Source organism: Protomyctophum bolini, assembly GCF_963924005.1.
Source record: "Protomyctophum bolini genome assembly, chromosome: 3".
In the NCBI taxonomy this organism is placed as follows: Eukaryota; Metazoa; Chordata; class Actinopteri; order Myctophiformes; family Myctophidae; genus Protomyctophum; species Protomyctophum bolini.
In genome coordinates, this window is record NC_137864.1 from 39,307,597 (window position 1) to 39,330,436 (window position 22,840).

Consider the following 22,840-nt stretch of genomic DNA (forward strand, 5'->3'; position numbering starts at 1 on the left):
TCAACATATAATGGTTATGTGACCATGGCATGTGCATAATATAAAATCTTATAAGTTGTATCTGATATTGATTAATATGGGGGGTGGGTTCAATTAATCGATTATTAATCGGCAGAGCTGTCGACTATTCAATTTGGCTGATGGTCACTTTGTGGCATCCCTACAAGTTACAACAAGTGAGTAAGTGACTATCTCTCTTCTATATAGATATATAGATATAGATAGATAGATAGATAGATAGATAGATAGATAGATAGATAGATAGATAGATAGATAGATAGATAGATAGATAGATAGATATTATAGCAGTGACTGACTGAGACATCGAGCGTGCGTCCGCAACTGGTTGTGGCCTCCATCAAGTGACCTTTTGACCAATGCGGCCCTCGCCCCAAGTTGAGTTCGACACCCCTGGTCTACACCATGGACAGCATCAGACCATAGATAGAGTCTATGGGCTGTAATTTGCGTGTCTTAAGTACCAGGTCTTATTCCCTAACTTGAGTAAACTAAAGACCTGGAGGCGTGATCAATGCTCTTTGGCCACTCAGAATAGCCAAATGGCATTGATCTTTAGTTTACTCAAGTTAGGGAATAAGACCTGGCACTTAAGACACGCAAAATACAGCCCTTCGTCTCATAATATTAAACGGCTGTAATATCTACAAAGGACTGTATAGCCAGGCATGACAGAATTGTGAACATTATTGCCAAAGATGTGTCACCTACAGTATGTTTCATTCCTCCGTTGTGTTTCACAAAAATCCCTGTGTGAATGTTTCATTCCTGTGTGAAACCAGAAATGTTTCAATGCAACGACCCAACCGTGTTTGCAAATATAACTGCAAATACACCAGATGAACCGGCCCAAAAACAGCTGGCGGCGGGATCTCCAGGCAGACACCAAGAGGCTGGGATGCACCTGGTCGCAGATAGAGACGAATGCCAGTGACCGAGAACTCTGGAGGATCCTTGTCGACGGCCTATACCCCGGTAGGGGTGTCAGGCGTAAGTAAGTAAGTAAGTAAGTAAACAGCAGAGAGGTTTTTCTATTGGAAGTTGGCTGTGCTTTTGATTCAAGATCAGAGGAAGCTTTCCTTACTAAACAAGTAAAATATCAATCATTAGTACAGGCCATTATACAACTGGGCTTTACGTGTCAGCTCATTGTTTTTATATTTGGCAGCCTGGGCCATGTCCACAGGCTATTGGTCAGAGGCTTGAGGATGGTAATAGGGTTGTCCAAGTGTAAGGCAAAGCAGCTCGCAACATACTGTTCAATCTCCTCCATTATAGGCAGTCGGTCTATTTGGAGAAGGTGCTTTTTGTACCCATGATTTACTTTCGCTGTTGGTAATATGACAGACTGAACTGACCAATGTTGGCTGTGAATAAGTTAATGTGTTGCCTATATTCTGTACATTTAGGGCTTGTTTGGACTCGAGCACTGAGACACGTGATGTTTCGAGTGCGTAGTATATCAGAAGCAACTGAAAATATTTGTGCCCTTGAGAATGTATTTTAAAAATGTGGACTCAAATAAAGAAATTGAAATGTGTCTGGTAGGTTCCACTGAGAAATCCTCCATTCATACAGATTTACACAAATATTGATATAAATCATTCTAAGCCAATAGAATCACCTGGAGGGTTATGATGACCTTTCTGTGAAAACAATATTTTAATATTTAATCAATTTAGACATGAGACCAATATAGGCCTGACGTCGAATGTTTTTTTCTTCTTTTTAAATGCATTTCTTTCTGAAAAACCTCATGTTTCTATATCAGTGGTGCTCAATATTTCACGTCAAGGACCCCAAAAACTATATGTAATTGGCCACGGCCCGCCGACCCCCATCTGAAAATATGTTGTTCCTATGAACGGCTCAGAAGCAAGGATTTTAGTTCAAAACGTTCGCTCTGAAAGAATAATATATTCAAAGATTTGTGCCACGTTTTCACGATTTTTCAAAAAATAGCAGATCTACAAGCTCGTAGCGAGCTTGTAGGTCTGCTATTTTCCAATAGCTAAAGCATAACATAATGCTTCAAACGCCAAAAGGGGTTCCCGCCCAGAATGGGTCAAAGAAAATTGCTTCTAAATCCTAACATTTTTCTGAAAAACCCTATGATGGCAATAAAAAAGGGGCGCTCTTATCATCATACATCACCAGCCAATCAAATCATCACATTCCGTGCTACAAACACACATACTTTGCATAGGAGGGGGAGGGGCTAGCGCCCCTCAAAACAAACAAAAGAAAACGTGTTGACTGCTAAAATATAAAACATCCGAGAGCAGGTGCTCTCAGGCTGAACGCTACTTTTTGGATACGATGCGTTACGTGCATCGTACATAAAGGGTAAAGAAGATGGATAGTAGACAATATTCACTATAGTGTCACGCACGCACGCGCACGCACACACACACCCTAGCCGCAATTTGCAACTCTAGAATTTTTTTAAATAATGGGATGAATCTAGAGTTGCAATACCCTCCATTGACTCCCCCACTCATCCAATTTGATTTGCGATCTGCTTGTCTTAAACAACGTTAAAAACTGCAGCTGTAATCCAAGCTTGAATTATCCTCTTTCAATCTGCCGAGCTTGTTTTTCCTCTGCAGGTGATTCTTTTTCTAAGTGTTGCACTTTGGAAGCATTCGTTTTTGTTAACGGGTCGCGCTGCTGCCTCCTGCATTATGTGCAAATTCGAAACAGGTGGTACGCAGGGCCGTTCAGTGACATACGACGAGCGCTTCCAAACTCCAGCACTTGGAAAAATAATCACCTGCACAGAATCTCTTGACAGAAAGTAGCTCATAACATGTCTACAGTGGATTTTTTTTATGAAAAACAAGCTCAGCAGATTGAAAGAGGATAATTCAAGCTTGGACTACAGCTGCAATGTTGGCGAGTTTAACGTCGTTTAAAGGGACACTTCACCCTTTTTGCTAAATAATATATGTTAATGACGTTTAGAAGCTTTAGATCACTTTCCTGGGGGTATTTATGTGTGTAATATGTGGTTTTAGATATTTTAGATTGTAGCAGTGAGCCTGTTGTCTCTGATGTCATGGACACTGGTCTCACTACTTTCCTGGACTACAATTCCCATAAGTATTTGGTGCACTGCTCCTCCTTGTGGATAGGGGGGAGAGCTGTCTTACTGAGACAACATGTAGTCCAGGAAGGAAGTGAGCCCAGTGTCCATGACATCAGAGACAACAGGCTCACTGCTACAATCTAAAATATCTAAAACCACATATTACACACATAAAGACCCCCAGGAAAGTGTTCTAAAGCTTCTAAACGTCATTAACATATTTTATTTTGCAAAAAGGGTGAAGTGTCCCTTTAACACAAGCAGATCGCAAACGCAAATTGGATGAGTGGGGGAGTCAATGGAGGGTATTGCAACTCTAGATTCATCCCATTATAAACAAATCGAGAGTTGCAAATTTGCGGCTACCCTCACCCCAGGGGGGAGCTTCCACATGAGGCTAGTGTAGGAGCCATGCATTGGTTTATTATGTTTGGTCTATGAAATGAGCGGGCTGTCACTGGTGATTAACGTGGATGATTGACGGGCAGAGGGGCGGACCTGATTCATTCAATACTTCACCCATAGTTCACCTGCTTTTCACACACAGTGAGAGAGAGGGGGTGTGTGGGACGGGAAGCCGCACTTTTGTTGACCGCTTTATACCGCTTAGTTTGCTTTCTTTTATTTACTTTATTTACATTGGATCACTGTGACTACTTTGCTTTATGTTTGAGCACCCTTTGAGTTATGCACCTGGCTTCAATAAAACACCTTTGTTTTGGACCCAGCGAAATCCTTTTGTTTGGCGGAGCGTGTCTGACAACCTGGCCCATCCCATCGCCTCTCAGCGAGTTATTTATATATATTATCAATCTCCCGTAGTCGCTCAACAGCTAGGGTAAAGTTAAGGTTTGGTCTGACTGTCAATGGAAACAACGTCCATGAATACTCATACGAATGACATACGCAATATACAATACAAAACTGCTCACCCCAATTCCAACTCACCCCAAACGGCGAAGAACGGTCGCCCCGACCGGGAAGAACGGTCGCCCTAAACGGGAAGAACGGTCGCCCCCCCAAATCCCGGCGAAGTCGCCCCCAAAAGTCCGGAGAAGTCGCCCCGTAAAACCGTTGTAGTTTCGAGGTAACAGCAGAGAGAGGTTTTTACCTCTACTATATTTTTACCTGTACTTTGAGATTTTTCCTGTACTTTTTATCAGACATAGCAGGACAGTACAACAACTAATTTCAGTAACAATGGAGGAATGGAGGGCTATATGGAGAAATGGAGGGCTATATCCAGAATGGAGGGGGATGAGAATGTTGGTTCTAAATGTTCTAATATGAGATATGAAATAAACGGGGCGAGATATCCACGCTTTCGGGGCGAGATATCCACGCTTTGGGGGCGAGATATCCACGCTTTGGGGGCGAGATATCCACGCTTTGGGGGCGAGATATCCACACTTTGGGGGCGAGATATCCACGGATTTAGGGGCGAGCTATCAACGGCTATTGGGCGAGATATCCACACTTTGGGGCGAGATATCCACGGCTTTGGGGCGAGCCGTCTTCACTTTTCGAAATTCCGGGGCGACCGTTCTTCACTTTTCGTGGGGGCGAGTTGGAAAAGTAGCGAACCTACCCGTTACCCCCAATCAATCCCTATATCCCTAATAATAAGCCAAAAAAGTTGCGGGGCGGGTGGGCACCTTAAAATATATAGGCTACTCTAACTGTCGTTAGAGGAACCTTCCGCCACTGCCTACCTCTCTCTCTCTCTCTCTCTCCCTCCCTCTCTCTCTCTCTCTCTCATTACTAGGTAGATATGAATAAGAATAGCATTACTTAAGTTTAGAGGCATTAGGTTAAGATAAGGTTCTCATCGTACTTACCGTCATTCATAAACAATGTTGAAAACCCCCGTAGTTCTAATACTACTAAACTACACAACTGTAGTAGTGTTACTACTACTATTAAACTACACAGCAGATCCACTGTAGTACTACTAATACTACTACTTACTAAACTACACAGCAAACCCACTGTAGTACTATACTAATAATACTGCTACTTACTAAACTACACACATCAACAACAATAACAACTAACTTCACGGCGCTGTGCAGCGGAATGAGCGGATGTGATTGTATGTTCCGTGTTGCCAGATTGTGAGAGAAACAAGCCGCCAGGACCGTGAAAATAAGTAGTCTTCGCCCTAAAATAGCAGATCTACAAGCTCAAAGACCCAAATAAACAACTACACTTTAGAAACAAGACAAAAACAAACAACCATTCTTTAGAAACAAGACCAAATAAACAACTATGCTTTAGAAACAAGCCCAAATAAACAACTACACTTTAGAAACAAGACCAAATAAACTACACTTTAGAAACAAGACCAAATAAACAACTATGCTTTAGAAACAAGCCCAAATAAACAACTACACTTTAGAAACAAGACCAAATAAACTACACTTTAGAAACAAGACCAAATAAACAACTACACTTTAGAAACAAGTCCAAATAAACAACTACACTTTAGAAACAAGACCAAATAAACAACTACACTTTAGAAACGAGACCAAAAAAACAACTACACTTTAAAAACAAGACCATTTAAACAACTACACTTTAGATTTAGGAAAAAGACCAAATAAACAACTACACTTTAGAAACAAGACCAAATAAACAACTACACTTTAGAAACAACACCAAATAAACAACTACACTTTAGAAACAAGACCATTTAAACAACTACACTTTAGATTTAGGAAAAAGACCAAATAAACAACTACACTTTAGAAACAAGACCAAAAGAACTACCACCGATATTTACAAGCATCTTTACAGACAGTCGCTTATAATACGCAGACATGGCAACACTGGCGCGTCCTGCCGGACAGTGACGTCACCGCATTGCCAGCCTGGGTTGCCAGATAATGTTCACGTTAATAAGTGTTCAATGTGTGAAATGTACTTAATTACATTAAGTTACAAATTAGTCTAGCTAAATTCATATATATTTCATATATGCTATATGTAAAGCAAAAAAAGAAGAAGAAAGGAGTTTTTTGACTGATTGAAATATCTATTAACAGTTTGCAGAATTACAGTAGCCTACATTTCAAGCACAAACTCAATACAAAGACTGTTAACTGCGAGTGGACGACCCAATTAAGCATTACACTTGTTTACAACAGGGTCCACCTTGTTCAATTCATCAAAACATTTAGAGACGTACAAATAGACACTTCTATATAGTTAAAGAACAGAACAGGAATTCATCATTAAGGAAGCAAAAAGGGAAAAGAAACATATGACAGTGAGTGGAAAAGGGGGGGGGGGTGGGGGGGATTCAGATTTTACGGGGGCCAGTTTCGAATTGTAGCCGTTATGTGCCCTTTGAGAGTGGTTTTGAAAGAGTCAAGGGATTCACATGTCTTAATGACTGTTGGTAGGGCGTTCCACATTTTGGTGGCATAGGAGCGAAAATAATTTAGTCCCTTGTTTGTGCCGAATCTGGGTTGTACATGGTTTGTTGCACTGGTGTTGTAGGTGTGGACTTCGTTTACATTAAGGAAGTATTTAGACAGGTACATGGGTATCTTGGTGGTGTATCGAATCTTGTGGACCAGACCCATTGCAAGATGCTGTACTCTGTCGTCGACCCTAAGCCATCCCAGCCTGTCAAAGTGGGCAGGGGTGAGGTGGGTTCGGGGGGTGAGGCCGAGCCTGACCAGTTTGTTTTGGGAGGTCTGGAGCCTTGTTTTAAGGGCCTTTGAGGTGCTGTGGTACCAAGAGGTGCATGCATAGTCAAAGAAACCTTGTACGAGGGCTCCTGTTAAGGTCTTCAAGGTGTTTTTGTTGACCAGTAAGGAGATCCTGTAAAGGAATTTTGTTCTTTGATTGACTTTTTTGATTACGTTGGTGGCCATTTTATCACTGGAAAGATTGGCCTCCAGGATGGAACCTGTAGGTAATTTCATCTTTTCGTATATATTGTCATCCACTCTAACCAAGAAGCCATCAGCCTTGCTGAGAATACTATTTGATCCGAAGAGAATGGATTCAGTTTTTCCCAGGTGTAAGGATAGTTTGTTATCAGCGAGCCAGGGGCAGATACTACCGAGTTCAGAGCTGAGGGTCTTTTCAACCTGCAGTTTGTTCCTGTCCGAGACCAGCAGTGCTGAGTCATCTGCGAACATGGGAACAAGTTGCAGTCACAAGCTGATGTCATGTCGTTTACATATATTAGGAACAGTAAAGCCCCTAGTATGCTTCCTTGTGACTTCAGTGCACTGTGCCTACACGTGCCTACACGTGCCTACACGTGCCTACACGTGCCTACATGTGTAGGCACAATGCAAGGAATAAATGCATTCACCATGTATCCGAAGGAAGTCTGATCCAATCACTTTTAGATTTCTCCAGTTTAATCCTGAGTTTAAGTTTTGTAGTGTTCAAGATCTGATTTTAGGCATGTTTAAGCCTCCAGGAAAATCAGTGTTGAGGTTCTTAATCCACTGTTTTTCATTAAAACGTCTTTGTCCTACTGTCCAGTTAGGATTGTGTTGAAGTCCAGTGCATTTTAGCGCTTCAATGCCGTGAGCCATGAAATGTTGCACCAATCTTGTGGTTGTCTTTTTGGCATTGTTAATATTGTATCTGTGTCGTCCCAGCCTAGTACCTATTGTTTTACCTGTCTCTCCGACATATTGTAAACCACATTTTTCACATGTGATTAAATAAATGCAGTTGCTGGTTCTGGCTGTTATTTGTTGTTTAATCTCTAAGAAGCGTTTTGTGGTTCTATTTTTTACTAATTGTTTGGGTTTGAAGTATTCTGGTCCCTGGCGTGCTGGTGTGTTGATTTATTTTAGCTTGCTGTGTACTAGATAATCTTTAAGGTTTTTATTTTTTCTGTAGGCCGATATAATTTTATAATCTTTTAGAAGATCGTCGGGGGGGGGGGGGGGGGGGCAGTGTTCCGTTCACCTCCACCATCTGTTCTCTCCCCTCCAGGTAGGATTGCATCCAGCTCACTGAAACCAATAGCTTTAAGCTTGTTAACAAGTATGGAAAAGCCTTTTGGAGGTCCAGCTTGACCATGCAGCAGTATTTTCCAGCATCCACCTCGTGTTTGATGTGGTCGCATGTGTCAGTGGAGTGGGATGTTCTGAAACCAGATTGGAACTCGTACATAAATGTATTAGTGGCAAGATACTTTTCAACGTGTTCATAGACAATTTTTTCCATCACTTTCGAGATGGAGCTTAGAATAGAAATAGGGCAGTAGTTGCCGGGTTCTAATTTACTCCCTTTTTTGTACAGGGAAATGGCTGAGGCTCTGAGACATTTAGAGGGAAAATTGTCATGGCCAGTGGCCATGTGGGGTTGGAGGGCACTCAGTTTTACCTCCTCAGTTTTTACCATTGCCATTTTAACACCTAGGTTTTTGTAGAAGGCTTTGATGTGCTCTACACCAAAACGCCCAGAGTGGGAGGGCAGTTTGTTAACCAGCATTGTTGCAATGTTTGTAAAGAAGATGTTCAAGTGGTTGGCTACATCAAGCTTGTCAGTGATGAGGGTGTCATTCGATTTGATGTTTATGTTAGTAAACCTGGTTTTTAGTTTCTGACCACAGCCTAGTTGGTTGTTTAGTAGCTTCCAGAGCCCCCTCCCCCCACTCAACCTTCATCCCTCACTGCTGATGTTTTTGTCAACAATTTTGAGAAGAAGGTTGATGATATCAGCAGTTCCTTTCCCCCCCTCCCCCATAAAGTGGCATCTGACTCAATCACACTAACCCCAACATGCATGTCCTCCTTCTCTCCTCTTTCCCCAGACGAGGTCCTACAACTAGTGACATCCACTAGACCTACCACCTGTCCTCTTGACCCTGTCCCGTCTCCAATCTTCCAGACCATCGCACCTGATCTGCTCCCCTTCATCCCCTCCATCATCAACACCTCAGTGACCGCAGGCTGTGTCCCGTCTGCCCTCAAATCAGCCAGAGTAACACCAGTCCTCAAGAAACCAACCCTTGACCCCTCAGATGTCAAGAACTACAGACCGGTATCACTCCTTGCATTTCTGTCTAAAAGCATTGAACGTGATGTCTCCAACCAGCTCTCTCTCCATCTCTCACAGAACAACCTGCTGGATCCCAACCAGTCCGGATTCAAAAAGGCACACTCCACAGAAACTGTCCTGCTGCTTCCCACTCTGCAGTCCTGATTCTCCTAGACCTATCAGCAGCATTTGACACAGTGAACCACCAGCTGCTCCCTAGCGATCCCTAGCGGATCTAGGGATCGGTGGGACGGCACTAAAGTGGTTCCCCTCCTACCTCACCGACCGGACCTACCAGGTTTCCTGGAAAGGTTTACTATCATCCCCTCCAAACTGGGGTCCCACAGGGATCTGTACTTGTTCCCCTCCTTTTCTCACTGTACACTAAACCCTTGGCACTATCATCTCTGCCTCCAATATATCCTATCACTGCTATGCCGATGACACACAACTGTTTCTATCTTTCCCCCCCTCTGCCACTCAGGTGGAAGAGCGCATTACTGCACATGCCTGGCTGACATCTCATAGTGGATGTCCTCCAACCACCTCAAGCTGAACCCAGACAAGAGCTTCTCTTCTTCCCAGCTAAGTCCTGCCCTATGCGGGAGCTAACTATTTCCGTAGACAACGCCCTGGTAACGTCTGTCCCAACAGCCAGGAACCTTGGTGTTGTCCTGGACAGTCAGCTCTCGTTCAAAACTCACATCACAGCTGTCACTCGATCCTGTAGGTTCACACTCTATATTCTATAACCTAAGACGAATTAGACCGTTCCTCACCCAGGAATCAGCCCAGCTCCTAATCCAGACAACAGTCTTGTCAAAACTTGACTATTGTAACTCTCTCCTTACTGGCCTACCAGCATGTGCACCTAAGCCTTTCCAACTGATCCAAAATGCAGCAGCTCGCTTGGTCTTCAACAACCTAACAACATAGTGTTAGTTTCTTTTTTTACATCTGTTCTTTTTTCCATGTTGTCTTGCTTGGTTGTTCTGTGTTCTGTGTGTTCTGTGTTCTGTGATAGCATACAATATCCTCATTAATGCATAGGCCTGGAAATGGGGTAAAATACATTTGGAAATGTTGTAGAATATGAATTGTTTAAAAAATAATTGTGGGAACTAAACTTGTGGGACTGTAGCAATCTCAATGCTATACCAATACTCATCATCCTCCTCCAATTTAGTGCAACAATATTGTTCAAGACCTACAATTTGCCAGTAGATGTCACTGTTTTCACTGTTTTGCCTATTTTCATTGCAGCTCAAGAGGCTTCACAGACACAGAAAGAACTCCTTGGCCACAGAAAATCCACTGAATGTTCAAATTTCAGGGTTTTGTTTTGGGGTGTCATTGAGGTCATGAAACCTCAAATAAAAATACAAATAAATGAAAATGAACGTCATTAAACATGCGAGTAGTTCTTTATTCCTTACCTTCAGTGAGTTCAGGGAGAGCAGCCATGATGTGACGAGAAGAGCCAACGCTGGTAACACACGCATCTCTGCACAGCCTGTCAATCAGCCTGTCCGCACGTTAACCTGGGAGAGCAGAGAGAGAGAGACTGACTGCATTAGGAGTCTAGTCTAGTCCACCACAAGGATATATATCCCCTCCAGCACAAGGACGTGGTCAAAGGTGCAGGTGACACCACACACAAACACACACTGTCTCATGACCTGCGCATGCGCGCACACACACACACACACACACACACACGGTGCATTGTGAGCTTGTAGAAACATGTGAAAATAGCTCCCGGTGCATTGTGAGCTTGTAGAAACATGTGTTTAGATTTGGGAACAATATTGAAGCCAGTTAACAACACGGATCATCACTTTATTTCACATACCAGTAGACTAACCCTTTTCCTTGTCTTAACAGACCATTTAGTTGCACAAAATGATTTGATCACGTTGGAAATGAATCTCTGGGTTTGCTTCTGTAGCAGAGCCTCTGCCTGACGGCCTCAACAGCCTCTCATATCTCCCCCAGTCCACAGGGATATCCCTTTGGACTAGTGGCTAAGATATTGGACTTTCATGAGGGAGACCAGAGTTCGAATTCCAGGCGTTTCACTCACACTTTCTTTGGACTGGAACTGACCTATTCTTTCTATGGCATAGGCAGCTCCCGAGTGTGAGTGAGAAAGTGGTCCAGATTTTGGGTGTTGGAATTTGGCCCAAGACAAAAGGGAGTAGTTACTGTTTGGTGTTTATACTCTTACAGTAAATCAACACAAAGTCAATGTTGCCAGGTCTGCTTATTATAAGCGACATTAGACTTTTTCCTGTAGTTGCTTATACATATTGGTATAGTTGCGGTGTTTATTTCAACCCTATATCTGAATTATGTAATTTGTACCAGAAAAATAAATACGTAAATAATAAAAAATGCAGATCTACAAGATGATAAAGCACACAGAGAACCTGTGGTGTTGAAAACTTTATTAAAACAAACACAAACATTACCACTATGTATTTTCCCAGTTATAAAATTGTACTAAGATAATGTAACAATAGAATCTACCATATGTGTCTTTTTAGATTACCTTTCTGTGTAAAGACTTTACTACAGACTGCACACGAACAAGGCTTTTCTCCTGTATGAGTCCTCATGTGTGTTTTTAGATCACCAGTGTCACGGCAACCTTTCTCACATACTGTTCAAGGAAAAGGCTTTTCACCTGTATGAGTCCTCATGTGTGTTTTTAGATTACATGTTTGAGTAAAGCCTTTACCACATACTGTACACGGAAAGGGCTTTTCGCCTGTATGAGTCCTCATGTGTGTTTTTAGACTACACGTCTGAATAAAGCCTTTACCACATACTGTACACGGAAAGGGCTTTTCGCCTGTATGAGTCCTCATGTGTGTTTTTAGACTACACGTCTGAATAAAGCCTTTACCACATACTGTACACGGAAAGGGCTTTTCGCCTGTATGAGTCCTCATGTGTGTTTTTAGATTACCTGTCGCAGTAAAGCCTTTACCACATACTGTACACGGAAAGGGCTTTTCGCCTGTATGAGTTCTCATGTGTGTTTTTAGATTACTTGTCGTAGTAAAGCCTTTACCACATATTGTACACGCAAATGGCTTTTCGCCTGTATGAGTCATCATGTGTGCTTTTAGATCACCAGTGTGAGTAAAGCCTTTACCACATACTGTACAGGAAAAGGGCTTTTCTCCTGTATGAGTCCTCATGTGTGTTTTTAGATCACCAGTGTCACGGCAACCTTTACCACATACTGTACACGGAAAGGGCTTTTCACCTGTATGAGTCATGATGTGTACTTTTAGATGACCCGTTTGAGTAAAGCCTCTACCACATACTGTACACGGAAAGGGCTTTTCACCTGTATGAGTCCTCATGTGTACTTTTAGATGACCTGTTTGAGTAAACATTTTGCCACACTCTGTACAACTAAAAGGCTTCTTTCCTGTATGAATCAACATGTGGTTCCTCAGAACACAGTTTTTATTAAACATTTTGCCACACTCTGTACAACTATGTTTCTTCCCTCTATGAATCCTCATGTGCATTGTTAGATTTATCTTGTGATTAAACATTTTGCCACACTCTGTACAACTGAAAGGTTTCTTCATGGATTCAGGTTGTTTTGATGATTTCAGGTCCTGGGACAGCTTGCGCAGTCCTCCTACATTTTGTGTGTTTTGTGATTTCAGTGTGTTTAAAGCTGACTGATCTCCCCTAGTCTCCTCCCACTCACAGTCCTCTACATCAGCTTGTGTTTCCATGTGTTCAGTTGAGGTGCCGGCTACAGGCTCTGTCTCTCTGTTTTCATCATCATCTTCACTTTTCACTGCTAGTAATGTCAACGTTGACCCACCAGCCTCTTCTGCTCTTTGACGTAGCTCCTCCTGTTGCTCTTTAATGTGTGGAGGTGGTGGTTCCTCCTGGCCCAGACTGGAGCTCCTCTCCTCTTCAGGTGGAACCTCCTCTTTACACACAGGGACACCACACGTTGGAGCAGGCAGGGTCGCTGCGAACACAGACAGAGACGTGCAGCGACTTAACGTAAACCGCTGGGTTTTTTAAACTTGACGTGAAGCTGCGCACACGCGCACACACACACGCGCACACGCACACACACACGAGCCGGCTAGTGTGACACACACACACACACACACACACAGACGAAAACTTGGATGGACACTTAACGTTTTCTCGTGCCAAATGCCAATGAAATAAATCTCATGTGAATTGAATCACTTGTAACACAAAACGACATATCAGAGCGCTGCGAGGAACGACACATCATTGGTGTGGTTTGGTCTTAAACGGCTGCACAGCATGCTCTCTGTCTCTCAGAGTTTCATTATATAGATATTCCACTGTTACCTTTCTTAGCTTACGCATGTTTCATGATGAATGTTTTTACGTGATGTATTACCATGCTTTTTTTGTTCTTGCTTAATGTAAGTCGCTCTGGATTAAGAGCGTCTGCTAAATGCCTAAATTGTAAATTGTCTCTGCGTTTCAGACACGTGGCTGCTCACGCGGATAGGTACGCTATAATAGGCTTATGGTTATGATATCAATAAAGTTCCGTCCTGTGATTAATCTCCGTCCTGAGCGCCGAGCGTTACTATTTGATAGGACGGAGACCTCCTTTTATGCCGCTCAGGGTGACGGACAGACACACACTCAAACGCACGGAGTGCAAAACAGACTCTCTCCCCAAGCCTTCGGCCTGGTAGAGACAATAAAACAGACTCTCTCCCCATGCCTTCGGCCTGGTGGAGACAATAAAACACTGCATACCTATCCTGTACAACTTCACTACAGGTTGCATCTTCACATCAAACAGACCACGTCTCTGGTCCATCTCTGGCTGTTCCTCCGACAACGTTGAATGTCTTGTGGAGGCCATCTCTCTAGATGCTGTGGAGCTCTCCCTGTGGTGCTCTGTGGAAATCACCAGTAGAAAGACCTTTCATTATACCACGTAATCAACTCAAACTATAGAAGACGTTTACCATGTCCTGTTCAGTTGAAAGGAGCAGTCACTAGTTGTTCTAAGTGCTAAAGTAATTGTCCCCATCCTGATGTAAACATCAGGAGAAACAACAATTATATTAATTTGTAAAAGAAAGAAAATAGCCAATCTACAAGCTCAACATGTGAGGCAATGTGAGCTTGTAAAACATGGCATATCTTGGAAATAGTTTGAATGGTGATTAAAAATGATTAATACATTTTATACTGTAAACATGTAAGATTAAAATGTTTTTCGTTTGAAAGCAATACTCAAAATGATAGAAGTATTTCATTAAGTAGCATTTTTGTATTGCATAGCCCACTAGCAGAATGAGAATAGGGTTGACGTGGTGTCTGGTTGCTAGGGGGTGGTGTCTGGTTGGGTGGTGTCTGGTTGCTAGGGCAGAGTTTACAGCACTCCACTTGACTCCACACTTCTACAGACTATTCATAAGTACTCTGTCAATCCCGCCCTCAATGTCTTCACATATTGTCCAGTTATTATAAAAGAGATTATACAGGCACATTCCACCTCTTTTGCCCAGTAGGACCACATCATCAAACAGCGATGCGCACCTATCGTAACATAATTCTTCAGGCCACAGGTCGAGTTTCTAGTTTGAATAATGCGACCGTTGACCCACCAGCCTCTTCTGGTCTTTGAAGTAGCTCCTCTTGTTCCTCTTTAATGTGTGGAGGTTGTGGTTCCTCCTGCACCAGACTGGAGCTCCTCTCCTCTTCAGGCGGAGCCTCCTCTTTACACACAGGGACAAGCAGAAAGTCTAGGAAAAATAATACAAAGAGACTCTATAAAAGGTTTGAATCTTGTACCTCAGTACAGAGTAGTGGCTGGAAAAAGGTATCAAGTTTGCCAAGACTTTCTATATAAAACAAAGGGAGGAAGTGCTGCCTAGACAGGAGCTCTTTGGTGGAACAGGTGCAGGTCTACATACACTAAGTCAAAGAGATGTTGCGTTGTCTCTCCAGTGACATAAACAGCTGTCAAAAACTTGCGTTGAAACACGTTGGTCAATTCAGTCTGTATGTCTAATGTTTTTACATTAGTAGTAATGCAGTTCTTACTTGAGGGAGCGTCAGCCTCCTCTGGTTTTAAAAGTAGCTCCTCTTGTTCCTCTTTAATGTGTGGAGGTTGTGGTTCCTCCTGGACCAGACTGGAGCTCCTCTCCTCTTCAGGAGAAACCTCCTCTATACCCACAGGGAGGAGTGGGAGGTCTAGAAGGAGAGAGGAGGTAACATCAGCAACCTGTGCATATACTGTATCAGTCTCTCACTATCCACTGTTGACAGCCTGTGTACATAAATCCATTCATTGGTGATAGATTATACTTATCATAAGTATGTATTAATATTAGAGCTGGGACTCGATTAAAAAAATTAATCTAATTAATCAGAGGCTTTGTAGTAGGGCTGTCAGAACGAATTTCATAATATGAAAGAAATTCGAATATTAAAAAATATATATATATTCGAAAGCTAAAATTGCCATTCGAATGGAGCTTTTATCATTTATTAATTCTATTTAATATTTTTATTTTGTTTTATGTTATTTTATCCGCTCACTAAATGTATTGAGTAACGAATCTACCGCTGTGAAATCTCCCATCTGCACGCACGCACACACGGTCACACGCGCGCCTCGTCACCTCCTCCCTCCTCTGCACGCATGCACACACGCAGTCGCACAGCGCGCTGCAACTAAGAAGAATCACTCGCATGTTTTATTAGTACCGTCGAGTCTGTCGCATATTGTGGACAGTTTGAAAATGCGGGTCCTACGTGCATTAAACCATTAACGTTGGTCCGGCTGGTTTCATTTTGTCCTACGCGATTACGTGAATCAGCATGGCTGCGCCTGCAGTAGGCTATTACCAAAACAAACACATGGTAGGCTACTTTTGTGTTGCACATGGAAAGCAACTGAAAACGACCATGGATATATTAAAGACAGTTCCCCTGTGCTGCTGTGCACAGCGGAGATAATGCAAAACTCCAGGTACGAACCAAAACACTGACTGTCTGAAGCTGATCATCCACGACTATATCTCCAGACTAGTCCTGCAGTCCCGCAATGAAGGAAAGACAATCTCGCCTCTCACTATAGTCCACTACAATGCCATTCTAGCGTTAAAACCTACATTTATGTGTTATTCAACAATTACTTTAGCGCAAAATATAGGCATCTCTATATATCTTCATTGCTATTTACTAATGATGGCCTGTTCATCGTGACAGCATTCCGTTTAAAAAGAAAAAAGAAAAAGTTCATGATTCCTGACTAGCCTACTCACTACTCAGACTATACTGTATCAGAAGTATACAACGTTCACTGTAAAATGCATTTGCACTATAGACAGACAACAATCTTACCGTGCTGAGTGCACTGTGCTCAATAAAACAACAGTTTAAACGCTATTTTGTGCCGAAAACCATTATTACATGTTCTGAAAGTACTGCTTTGTCGTTTGGAAGGGGGGGCCCTCTAGTGGACAGAACGTGCATCGTCAAAACCTTGTTATTCTGTGTATTATTATAGGCTAAATATGAGCTAAAATACAATGTAAATATTCGAATATATTCGAAAATTACAAATAATTAAGCAATGAAATTCGAATTGGATTATAGAGGTGAACTGACAGCCCTACTTTGTAGTTAATTAATCTAGATTAATCGCATTTTAATCGCATATCAATATTCAACCTGAGAACAGCGAGAAACTTTTTTTAATGTTTTTTGGTATCCCAGTGAATCAATGAATAGTGACTCTACAGGATACCACTCATTTTCAACATTTTACTGTCATTAATATACCTGTTGCGGAAATAATAATAAAAAGTCACCCCATTCTGTGTTGCCTAGAACTGGAGGTCTGAAAAAAAATAGTAACAGTAACAAGTACATCTCAGTGACATCACAAAGCTGTACTTACTTCATATTGTTACTGTTTTTTGTCAGACCTCCAGTTCTAGGCAACACAAAATGGGGTGACTTTTTATTATTTCCAGTTTTCAGTACTATAGAAAAGCGCCCAGTGAGAAACGTTCCGCGGTGAAAAAAAAGGTGTGATTAATTTATCTGTAGTTAATCGCGATTATTATTTTTTATTTGAAAATACACATAATAAATTAAGAATATAGGCTACAACAGACCAAGCAGCCTAAAAGGGCCTTTCATACTGAGCACTATAACTACAAATCACTGCAGCACGAGTGCTACAAAAAGGTACAAACAGATACGTTAATGTCATCTGATTTGTTCATGTCAGCTTTGAATAAGAATCCATTCAGGTGGCAATTTATATAATATAATAAATAGTGAATAATACTATATTGTTTTAGATTGTCTATTTGCTATTTATTGATTTAATTTCAGTTTGTAATTATCTTATCTGTACCTATCCTGTGTTTCAGTTACTGCTGTTGCTTCTACAACACCTGCATTTATAAATACATAGGATGAGATAGATAATGTCATCTTAACTAAACGTTCTGTGTGGTGTTTGCATGTTCTCCCCGTGTCCCCTAGGGTAGGTACCCTCACAAAAAACATGCAGTAATCCTGGTCTCTAAACTGCCTCCCCCTGGCCAGCCGGGGCGCCTGATGGAGGGGAAAGGAACTGGTCGGAATAACGTGTTCCTTCCACGCGCTACGTCCAACCAGGGAAACTCCCCCCTGTCAGGTGCAAAGGAGCAACTTGGACACTCAGGCATGAAGGAAGCATGAGTTCAAGTCCGTTGCTCTCCCCAGGTTGGCGGAGGGTGTGTAGAGCCCAGGATCACATTAGATGATTGAACACAGGGGTGAAAAATGGGTTACAAAATCGTGGGATAAAAAATATATTTAAAAAAAGAAAGACATTCTGTGCAAGTGATTATTTTTGTAAGTGTTGGAATTTAGAAGCTTGTCACTGAACAGCCCTGCGTGCCATCGGTTTCGCATTGGCACATAATGCAGGAGGCAGCAGCGCGACCCCTTAATAAAAACGAGTGCTCATAGGACGCCACTCAGTGGCGCGCTATGAGCTTGTAGATCTGCTATTTTTCAATAGCTAAGGTATAATGATTAGTTAGAACACCAAAAGAGGTTCCCGTCCAGAATGGGTTAATACATGCAGATCGCAAACGCAAATTGGATGCCCCACTCTTCCAATGGAGGGTATTACAACTGGGATTCATCCCAATATAAAAAAATATATAGTTGCAAATTGCGGCTACGTCCCCTCTGGGGGGACATAGAGAAAACCTACAGGATTTAAAAATATATAAAAATAAATGTAATCATCTACTGAGGATATCCAAGAAAAAGTATTTTTCTAACAAATTCAGAGAATCATCAGACATCAAGTCCACTTGGAGAACTATTAACGAACTTCTCAACGGAAAAAAAGTTCTACCAGTATTAATAAGACGAGACTTGTGGAACAATGCAATTAAAGTCATTTCTGTAGTGTGTAGTGTACTGAGTTGATATAATTTTACATAATAATTTGGTTACAGTCAAGTTTTTACAATATTTGGCTCCATCTGCTCTATCTGCATCTTGTTGCCTATATGGGTTTCTTCATAAACTGACACAGCAAATATTTTGGAATGTGAAAAGATGAGAAGAACCTTGTCAAGTCTAGTAGCTATTTAGCTAGCTGGAGAGTGACCTAGCTTTAAGATCCATTTAGTGTAACAGAACCTGTCCAGTAGCCTAATAGCAAAGCCCAGACTCTGTTTCACCAGAATGGTTAATTAGTATCACTTGTAACAGCATGGTTACTGTGCATAGTGCCTAACAATAGTGTACGGTCGGACAAAACATAGTTGATTGATGAATTCTGAACCTGAAGTATTTTGTTTTTTTTTACCAGAATGGAGTGTGATGTACAAACATTGGATCAAAATATTTGTATCATCTGTGGTAAACATTTAGAAAAAGTAAATAAACAAGATCCATAATGTAAAAAACCCCAAAGCAGAAGACCTTAAAAAAACTACACCAGTCAGAACAAGTTGCAAATGTTGAGAGTGAGAGTATGCCTGCACCCGTCTCATCAAGAAGATTGAATAAGGTTGATACTAGTAACGGAGACAATGAGGAAGGTTGATGAAGTTGTATCGTCGGCTGCTCTTGTATTATATAAACATCATAAAAGCTACCTTCAACCTCTAAAGGAAATAAAGCAGCTGCCAGACAAAACAAAGAATCAGAACAGCAGACCAAATGTTCACCTATTTTAATTTAATTAAATGAAAGTGATGACACTAAACTAAGCGTTATGATGACATACTGAAGACACATGGTCCATGATTTTCTTCATCAATATTCTTCTTCTGTGCATATTCCATGGGCACACTTTCAGAGCATACCACATCAGACCTTTCAGCTCAATCTACAATTCAAATTATAATGTATGAGATTTTCCTTCAGTTGCATTTAGGACTGCTTTATTTCCTCCCATTTGGGAAACCATATACGTTTAGTGCCATAACTCCATGAGTATTCAATCTACAGTTACACAATTGGTATTGCTGGATTCAGCAGAACCACACCGTACATACAAGCCCTCAAATGTGTTGCTATGACAATCCATGTCAGAGTCACTACAAAGTAAATAAGACACTCTACATAGATTTACATTTCCGCCTATTGTAGGTATGTGTTCAAATGTCTATATTATTTACATTCACATATTGACATTATTATTTTTCTAGAATGTAGAGGGATGTCCTGGCTTCATGTAGAGTCACAATGGAAGCTCTGAGAGGTTTACAACTTGGCATACTATTTTGTTTATATGCATTAATCCCCAGACGGACAGGCTGTATTTTTACTTTGGGGTACTGTATAACCTATTGTGAGAAATACAACAATGTGCAAACACACACGCTGTAGAAAAGGTCAAACTTGGTCACAAAAAAAAACAATGTGCAAACACAGCAGCAAGATTTGTGAACTGTTGCAACAAAACACAGCTAGCCAATGGAATGCAACCACCCTAAGGACTACAATCTGTACCAAGTAGATCCCTAGACCTACTGCACATGTAAACAATGGAATACAACCACCCTAAAGGGCTACTATCTGTACCAAGTAGATCCCTAGAACTACTGAACATGTAAACAATGGAATACAACCACCCTAAGGACTACTATCTGTACCAAGTAGATCCCTAGACCTACTGCACATGTAAACAATGGAATACAACCACCCTAAAGGACTACTATCTGTTTCTGTACCAAGTAGATCCCTAGACCTACTGCACATGTAAACAATGGAATACAACCACCCTAAAGGACTACTATCTGTACCAAGTAGATCCCTAGACCTACTGCACATGTAAACAATGGAATACAACCACCCTAAAGGACTACTATCTGTACCAAGTAGATCCCTAGACCTACTGCACATGTAAACAATGGAATACAACCACCCTAAAGGACTACTATCTGTACCAAGTAGATCCCTAGACCTACTGCACGCATGTAAACAGAGCTGCTACCTTTAAACACATCCTAAATCTGAGGGTTTTTTGTTTGCTTTAAGAAGAAATGCTGCTATTCGTCCCAATGTGACTGAAAACAATTACTGCCATTTGTTTCCAAAACGCTTTATGCCCTTTATAACATGTATATAAACTGTATAACATGTATATAAACTGTGTAACATGTATATAACAGCACAATGTGACGTAGCTCTGTTTACACAATGCTGTACCCTCTCCATCTCCAACTGTATATACTTTATGTTTAGTGTGTTTAGTGTGTAGTGTGGTGTAACACACATACCTACAGTGTGTAGTGTGGTGTTGTGTGTTTAACACACATACCTACAGTGTGTAGTGTGGTGTTGTGTGTGTAACACACATACCTACAAAGTGTAGTGTGGTGTTGTGTGTGTAACACACATACCTACAGTGTGTAGTGTGGTGTTGTGTGTGTAACACACATACCTACAGTGTGTAGTGTGGTGTTGTGTGTGTAACACACACACCTGCAGCGTGTAGTGTGGTGTTGTGTGTGTAACACACATACCTGCAGTGCTTAGATCGATGTCCATATCAAAGTCAATGTCGAGCAGTTTGTTCTGTTTCTCCAGCAGAGTTTCCAGTGTCTCCATCTCTCTCTGGACGAGGCTGCACATCCACTCTGCGGCCACACTGAGGCGCTCCAACACAAACACTCTGACACCATCAAGCGTCTTCACACAACAAACATCAGCACCACGCTGCTGTTTGTCCAAAACACACAATATGTCCTCTCCCACCACTGACGTCATGTGTTCATGTATCTTCAGCCGTACAGACTCCATTGGACTCGTTTTGCCTCCTTTAGGAGACATTTACACCAAACAGACTCTCTTCCAAACTACCACTGCATGTTTCCTTGGCTTCGACGCCGACAAAATGGAGCTCGAAGCTGGGCTGAATGAAGGAGGAAACACCGCTGGAGAGCCGAGATGGCTTCAGTTGTTCGGCCCGTCACGTTTCAGTGAATGACGTCACGTTGAGCCGAAGCGCCTTAAATGGTGATGTCAAAGTGTAGTATGAACGGAGCGCTATCTGTTCCTACTGGAATATATACTTATAGAAGGTGGAGAATGTCTCTTTTCTCTACATGAGGATCAACTACAACAAAGAGTTTCTCGCGCATTCCGCCATTACGATTAAAAACAAAGACGGCGTTTTACTTCCGGGTCAACGTGTCACAGTTACACCGAGCATGCGCAGCAAACTATGCAGGGAGACGCTGCTGCCCCCTGGTGGAAGAGGTGTGTAACTGTTACTGAATAAGGATGGCGATGATGATTTACATTATTTATTTACAGGAATAATATGTGTCGTTTTGGGGAAGGTTCTAGACACAATAAAACACAATTTGTCAACAACAACAAATAAAGATTAGACAACAAGACAGAAACTTCAAAACAACCAAATGAACCAAACAACAACAAATATACAAAACAAGTAAATAAAAAGACAGGCATACTGGTATAAGTGTGAGACAGAGAGGACATGTATTTTAAAATGAAACACTTCATTAAATTAAGTCTCTTCATATGTATATAAATGGCATCCTGCACATGGAGTGATTGATGTTAATGAGAATTTTCTTTTATTCTCCGTTGTTCTGTAAAGCACTTTGAGCTGCATTTCATGTCATGAAAGGTGCTATACAAATAAAGTTTTATTATTATTATTATTATTAAATGCAGGATTGAAAGACTATAGAGATCGACTGATGTACATTATGATTGACCATAATCCATAGACTATAGAGATCTACTGATGTACATTATGCATTTTTATGATACGTACTATGATAATGTAACAATGGAATCTACCATGTACTATGATAATGTAACAATGTAAACAACACACAGTGAACAGCTACACAAACCCAGCAGCGTGTCAGCACTTTACTGCACCATTATTTACTGCATATCAATGAACATGATAATTATTGCATGAATATTAATGAATACGACTTGTTAAATCCTGACCAATGAGGACACACACTGATGCTCATATTGTACTACCAGTAACCAATGAGGACACACACTGATGCTAATTGCGAACACAGTGAGCACTTACTATGAGACCTAGCAGATCATGTCTGTCTGTCTGTGTGTGTGTCTGTCCGTGTGTCCCCCCTTTGTGCCCATATATGGAGCTGAGTGATTTGTTTGTGATTGATGCAACACACTCCA

The 22,840-nt window shown here is 41.5% G+C and overlaps 2 protein-coding genes across 3 annotated transcripts in view; both read right to left on the reverse strand.

Moving 5' to 3' along the window:
• LOC308313011 (lipopolysaccharide-induced tumor necrosis factor-alpha factor-like) overlaps nucleotides 1-5,169 on the reverse strand; it is a 15,055-nt gene extending 9,886 nt beyond the window's left edge. For both annotated transcript variants that reach the window (XM_080759853.1, XM_080759852.1), the window contains exon 1: nucleotides 4,945-5,169. The gene's annotated coding sequence lies outside the window, so the exon portion shown is untranslated. The remainder of the gene's footprint in view (nucleotides 1-4,944) is intronic.
• The window catches only part of LOC308312427 (uncharacterized protein), a gene marked incomplete at its 3' end in the record, with an annotated part of 23,436 nt that extends 1,668 nt beyond the window's left edge, over nucleotides 1-21,768 (reverse strand). Inside the window, exons 1-5 of the mRNA XM_080759033.1 lie at nucleotides 21,166-21,768; nucleotides 15,212-15,361; nucleotides 14,773-14,910; nucleotides 13,913-14,056; nucleotides 12,858-13,130 (exon numbers count right to left, since the gene is read on the reverse strand). Of these exons, the coding sequence (XP_080615159.1) occupies nucleotides 12,858-13,130; nucleotides 13,913-14,056; nucleotides 14,773-14,910; nucleotides 15,212-15,361; nucleotides 21,166-21,472 (1,012 nt within the window). The 5' untranslated portion in view covers nucleotides 21,473-21,768. The remainder of the gene's footprint in view (nucleotides 1-12,857; nucleotides 13,131-13,912; nucleotides 14,057-14,772; nucleotides 14,911-15,211; nucleotides 15,362-21,165) is intronic.
• Between the last annotated feature and the right edge of the window lie 1,072 nt (nucleotides 21,769-22,840).